The sequence below is a fragment of the Ovis canadensis genome, chromosome 1 (genome assembly GCF_042477335.2).
Source record: "Ovis canadensis isolate MfBH-ARS-UI-01 breed Bighorn chromosome 1, ARS-UI_OviCan_v2, whole genome shotgun sequence".
In the NCBI taxonomy this organism is placed as follows: Eukaryota; Metazoa; Chordata; class Mammalia; order Artiodactyla; family Bovidae; genus Ovis; species Ovis canadensis.
This window is the reverse complement of record NC_091245.1, coordinates 109,486,988-109,493,676: the sequence shown is the minus strand read 5'-3', so window position 1 is coordinate 109,493,676 and position 6,689 is coordinate 109,486,988. Positions and strand designations below refer to the sequence as shown.

At 44.8% G+C, this 6,689-nt stretch overlaps 1 protein-coding gene across 1 annotated transcript; it reads right to left on the bottom strand.

Annotated features, from left to right (window-relative positions):
* LOC138416269 (T-cell surface glycoprotein CD1b-2-like) lies at nucleotides 1-3,623 on the bottom strand. The gene is made up of 6 exons (XM_069545097.1): nucleotides 3,481-3,623; nucleotides 2,964-3,230; nucleotides 2,026-2,304; nucleotides 1,529-1,807; nucleotides 930-1,023; nucleotides 1-306 (listed from the first exon to the last, which is right to left on the bottom strand). The coding sequence occupies exons 1-6, from the start codon at nucleotides 3,599-3,601 to the stop codon at nucleotides 285-287; spliced, it is 1,062 nt and encodes a 353-aa protein (XP_069401198.1). The 5' UTR covers nucleotides 3,602-3,623; the 3' UTR covers nucleotides 1-284.
* Nucleotides 3,624-6,689: the final 3,066 nt, after the last annotated feature.

Here is a 6,689-nt window from a genome sequence, read left to right as displayed (position 1 = left end):
TTGTGTACATCATTTCATTTATTCCAAGGTATATTCTTTCTCACAAATCACATCTATGAACTCTGAGTGGATCCTGCTAGTGATATTGTCTCATAATAACAATTTTCATTTTTGTTTCTGCTAGGGTATAAATTATGATCTATCTTACAACCTACAGGAACAATGTTTGATCAAATGTGATGATTATTTGATGAAATATGATGAGACTGACTCCTAGGCTGACAACTTGAGTTTCAGGGTTCCTGGATACTTATTCCAAATGGAAAAGGAGACACGGTCAGTGCTCACAAGATATTCCGATGTGACCTGTTAAGAACACAAGCAAAAAAATGCTCAGCTTAAGAGATACTTGTACACTATGTTCATAGCAGCATTATTCACAACAGCTAAAATGTGAATTCACCCGTGTCTATTGAGAGATGAACAGGTAAACAAAACAACATTTAAAAGGAAAAATATTCTAATACATGACACCACATGAATGAATTATGAGGGCATAATGCTAGGAGTAACAAGGCATTCACAAAAAGACAAATGATTTCATTTCTATGAGGTACCTAGAGTAGACAGATTCATAGAGACAGAAAGCAGAATGGTGGTTGGCAGGGCCTGAGGGAGAAAGGATTTGGGAAAGTGGTTTAATGGGCATAGACTTCTAGTTTTTCAAGATGAAAAGAATTCTAAGTATCGGCTTCATAAATGTGAATGTACTTAACTATATGTGTAAAAATGGCTAATGCAGTCAATTTTCCATGATGTATTTTACTGCAATTTTAAAACATAAATTTACCTACAGATGGGAGTTGGGGACAAAAGGGAAATGTTCTAGCAGAAATGTTGAGACTAAAGAGATGTAATATTAATAGATTAAAAGGAGGGAAAGAATAAAAGGATGGACAGAAATAAAAGATTAAAAAATCAAAATTCACCAGAGTCTCCAAAACCATAACGCAAGGCATATCGAAAGGATCAAGGAGGGCACTATTATTGCCACAAGTATCAAGCCAATGGATGTGGGGTGTCCTGGCAATTGGGAGAAGAAAAAGGAATGTCACTTCAAACCCATTCTCCAGTTCTCCAGGCCTTCTTGCCCATCTGAGTGTCAGCACCATCATTAACTGTTTCCGATGCATGGGCAACTCTGGGGTTCCCTTTCTCAGATTCCCAGAGGTCTTATTCTCACAGCCACCCTTAATCTCTTCTTCTTGCTGAATCCCACTGAGACTACAATGGGACTATTACTGTAGTAGTGAAGACTACTTCATTTTTATCTATTGTACAGCTTAAATCAGCTATTTTCATACCTCTGGCACTGTAGTCCTAGAAATAAACCTCAAAGTCTGTCCCTCTGACTCTCTCTCTTTCTGTCTCCCTGATTCTCTTTCCTCCCCGCCTATCCTCTCTCCATGCCTGTCTTCCTCCCTCCATCCTTCTCTCATCCATCAAATCCCTCCCCTTCCTTTGTCCCCCTCTCTGTTCTTGAGGACCATTTCCTCCAATTCCCAGTTGGGCCCCGGTTCCTTCTCACCCCAGTACAAGATGATGTCCTGGTCTCCTAGACTGCTGTGCTTCACTCGGCAACTCAGGCCAGCCGCCTCCCCAGCTGCCACATTTAGGGTTACTCGGAGATACCAAGTCCAGTCAGCATTGGGCATGACATCTTCTTGCTGAGTGCCAGGCTGCTCCTGCTCACCCCTCATCCACATCACCCACACAGGTTTTGGGTAGAATCCTGAGACATGGCACACCAGCAGTAGGTGGCCAGGCCCAGGAGTGGGGCCACTGGACAGCCAGGCCTCAGGCTTCACTGGGGTAGAAAGGAGCAGTAGGAATGTCAGATTATGACTCTAATCCAGAGCATGGGGACTCAGAAAGGCACAAATATGGATAGTTGCCTCTTCCACTCCTATGGGCCCCAAATGACTTATTGATTAATCATCTCTACTTAGGTACTTCTCACTTTTGAATTTGAAGAAAGTGGTGGGAGGAGAAAAAGGAACATCTTAGAGAGAGCATAAGACTAACCTTGCCTCTGCAATTCTGCCTTCCCTGCATCGAGGACACCTAGCAGATATCGAGGACAGGTTTCTGAGAGGAGTCTCTCAAGGATATCGGAGATGCCTTGATACTGAGTCATGAGTGCACAAAAATTCTGCCCCCTGCTACCGCTGTCTGGTGCAGGCGCACAGGAATGATTCTGGATCCTCCAAGCATCCAGTCCTCCTAAAGCACCTCTCAAAGAGCTTTCTATGGCCTCCCCAGAATGCAGCTCACAGCCTGCTGTGACCTGGATCACAAAGGGGTCTGTGTAAAGGAAAATTGAGACAAGTTATTAAAAAGCAAACAGGAAAGAAAGAGATGAGAAAAAGGCATAGGACTTTTTTATTTTAGTGGCGACAAGTTGAGAGGTGAAATTATTGACCTAAAACCAATTGCAGTATTCAGGACTTTTCAGAAAGAGCACTGGAGAGAGGTATACATATCATCAACGGTGGGGTTAGGCAGTTTTAAGGATGTAGAGTGGGCAAGAGGGGAGAGGGGCAACATGTGATGGAGTCAGAAGTGTAGCATTCCACGGTGGAGGGAAGGGTAACATGCAGAGAAGGGATCGGGCAGCAGATGCTTGAGGACATCAGTTAGAGGAGTAGAAAGTCACACTTAAGTTCACTCAAGCACAGAGTAGGAAAAGGAGGTTCTTCCTTGGGGTTTTAGAGAAGAAGTTACATAGACACAAACAAGAGATAACAACAAGAGTGGTCATGTACACAGAAGAGAGCAAGAAACAGGAAGAATCTCAGATACTGGGTGGAGGTATGGAGTCGGGGTTGAAGTCTACTCTGGACAAGCGTGTATATGCAGTTGGATAAAGAGGGGCAAAAGGGACCATCATCAGAGGGAGCAGTGGCCTGACACAAGAGAAAGGAAAGTCACTGAGTCTCTCCAGATCAGAGGAATATACTCACATTCTAACTGGAACTCATTGACTCGATCCTGCACTTCCTGAGTGAAGAAAATGAAGTAGGCTCGGAAGATGTCCTCCAGCTCAGTAATCTCCTCATCACTAAAGTTGCCCTTGGACCAGGGCTTCAGGAAAATGGCAGTGCCCGGGTCACTCTCCCAGCCATGAATCTTCAAGTCATCCAACCAGCCTGAGCCTTGATTTTGAGCCCATGTGCTGTTGACAAAGGTTGAAATCTGCTTGAGATGGAAGGAGGTTGGCCCCTGGAACACTGTAGTGGTGGAAAGATAAGAAAAATGAGGGGGAAATGTGAAATCAGGATAAAATGAAAAAGAACCCAGAGTCTGAACAATACAGAGCTTGAAGCAGTCCCCTGCCCCCAAAGCTTCTGGCTCATCTCCAGCCTCCAGAATAGGGCAGAGGGCTGGAGACAGCAGAGCCCAGACCCTTAGTAGTAGGTGCAGCATGCTTTTATCCAGAACTCCTGCACCTGTGCTAAGAGCAGCCAGAGTTATTCTTACCATCCTCATTGTCACCACCTGGGAGGATAACTCCAAGTAACAGAAGTGGTAGAAGCAGCATTTCACTGGGAAGTAGAACTTCTGACTCTCGGAGCTGGTATTTGATCTCTAATTTCAGCATTTTTTTTCAGTACTCTAAATTGACTTCCTCTCTTCCCCAACTGACAAATCTTTGACCCACATTGCACATCTCAGAAAAGCTGTGCCTCCCACAGCTCTGAACTCCCACTCCACCTCATTTCCATTCTTTGGTCTTCATCTCCTTTGTACGTACTAGCTTGGAAAATCTCCCTTGTGGTGCTGAAGAGGTATTTCACCTTCCCAATCCTTTATTTCCACATCTATTAAAGAAGAAGGTAATACTAAACAATTGCTGAACTTCCAGTCTCTATTAATCTAAAAGTATTCCTTTGGTTGGTCCACCTATCTCATTCTCTCATACAGCAAATATAGCACAGTGAGGCAGCAGTAACAGAGAGGCAGTGCAGGTAGTCTTGGAGAGACTACCAAATGGATCCGTGTGAGTGGCCACAGTACCTTGGTGTACATTCACAGAGAGACCTTCTCTGAGGATGGAGATGCACAGGAGAAAGGGAGATTCTGAGAACCCTTGCCCCCATTTCAGGGAGTCAGATACCGGAAAAGTGAACCTTTGCTCTCTATACCATTTTTATCATCACCATTAGTATCTCCTTATTAGCTAATACTTGACTAAATGTACTGACAGACTCACTAGGACATAAAGATGATGTCCAGGAAGTATGGTACTCAGAGCTTGATCTTTACTCCACATTAATACTATAAAGGCTCCTCTGTCAATAACCCATGGTAGCAAAGGGAAAACCTGAGTGGAAACAAATTATTTCAAAATCTCAATTACTCCAATCAAGAGGATCAGTAAATAAGATCTTGCCTTTACTAGAGAAAATTAGACTGAGATGGTAGAGATAAAAAGGTGAAAATTTACTTCTGATTCCCTTAAGTTCCCTACAAAAATAAATACAAGTACCTTAAGGTCTACTCCAAAATCAAGGAAGACACACACTTCAGGTCCAGAAGTAAGATTTCTGCAAGCCTGAGGACACCAGAGGACCTTCCACTGAAGTACAAGGCAGTTGCCCAAGTGAGCTGGTATCTAATGGTTGACTGAGGACAGCTACTGAGCAATCCTATACAGTCTGGGTGGCGGTCACAGTATCTAAAGAGTATTAAAACTACATACACATGGAGTATGGATGTGAGAATTTCCTTCTGCATCATCGAGGGTTTCCCTTGTGGCTCAGCTGGTAAAGAATCCACCTGCAATGCAGGAGACCTGGGTTCGATCCCTGGGTTGGGAGGATCACCCGGAGAAGGGAAAAGCTACCCTCTCCAGTATTTCGGCCTGTACAGTTCATGGGGTGGCAAAGGGTCGGACACGGCTGAGCAACTTTCACTTTCTGCTTCATTGACTATGCTAAAGCCTTTGACTGTGTGGATCACAATTTTTTGAAAATTCTTCAAGAGATGGTTTGAGAAACCTGTATGCAGGTCGAGAAGCAACAGTTATAAAAGGACATGGAAAAACAAACTGGTGAAAACCGGGTAAGGAGTACATCAAGCCTGTATATTGTCAACCTGATTATTTAGCTTCTGTGCAGAGTACATCATACAAAAAGCCAGGCTGGATGAAGCACAAGTTGTAATCAAGATTGTCAGGAGAAATATCAATAACCTAAAATGTGCAGATGACACTACCCTTATGGAAAAAGCAAAGTGAAACTATAGAGTCTCTTGATAAAGGTGAAATAGGAGAGTGAAAAGGGTGGCTTAAAACTCAATATTCAGGGGTGGTCCCAAGATGGTGGAGGAATAGGACAGGGAGACCACTTTTTCCCTCTCAAATTCATCAAAAGAACATTTCAACGCTGAGTAAACTTCACAAAACAACATCTGAATGCTGGCAGAGGACATCAGGCACCCAGAAAAGCGATCATTGTCTTCAAAAACAGGTAGGAAAAAATATAAAAGTAGAAAAAAGAGACAAAAGATGTAGGGAGGGAGCTCCATCCCTGGAAGGGAGTCTTAAAGAGAGAAGTTTCCAAACACCAGGAAACACTCTCACTGCTGAGTCTGTGGTGAGCTTTGGAAGCGCAGAGGGCAATATAACAAGGAGGAAAAATAAATAATTAAAATCAACAGATTACGAGCCCAATGGTAACTCCCCCAGTGGAAAAGCAGCACAAACACCTGCATCCGCCACTAGCAAATGGGAACTGGACAGGGAGGCGCGGGCTGCAGTGCTTTATAAGAATCTGGCCGGAATGCCCCAAGTGTAACCTCAGCGAATTAACTTGGGCTAGCAAACCAGACTGTGGGATAGCTAACACGCGAAAAGCTCTAACATAAGACACCTCCAGGACCGCACACAGAACAAAGAATGGAACAGAACAGGTGTCTGCAGACCATCCCTCTCCGGTGACAGGCAGCCAGAGCATGAAGAGCCAGAAGGGGGCAATCGCAGCCCCAGAGAGACATTACCAAACTGCAGTCAAGCTTCTTTGCTAACTAAGACTTCTTGGGGTTCTGGACAGTCACCATCTGCCTAAGAAGGGGTGCCAGTTGTACACCCAGAAAACTGAGCAGCAGGGACGGGAAAGGCGATAAGTCACAGCGACTGCGCTAGCCAAACACCCGAGCTGCTCAGACCTGGGAAGGGCACAAAACGCAGGCCCAACCGAATCTGCGCCTCTGAGGACAACCTGAGTGCCTGAGCCTGAGCGGCTGAGACTGAGGAGGTGCATGCAGCCCAGGGCCAGCCTCAGATGGTTCCCGGTGGAGCGATCTAGAGCCTGAACGGAGTGCGCCACGGGCGGGGAAAGGCCCAGCATGGCTGAGACACTAGGAGCACACGTCAGTGTTATTTGTCTGCAGCATCCCTTCCTTCCCACAGCATGACTGAACAAGTGAGCCTAAAAAAAAAAAAAAAAAAGTGTCCACCACCGCCCCCCTTGTGTCAGGGTGGAAAAGAGACACTGAAGAGACCAGCAAACAGAAGAAGCTAAAACAGAGGGAACCGCCTTGGAAGTGACAGGTGCAATAGATTAAAATCCTACAAAAGAAGGGGCCTATAGATCTTGAGAAATGTAAGCTGGTCCAAGGAACTATCCAAAAATGAACTGACCCCACACTGCCCACAACACCACCAGAGAAAGTCTCAGATATACCTT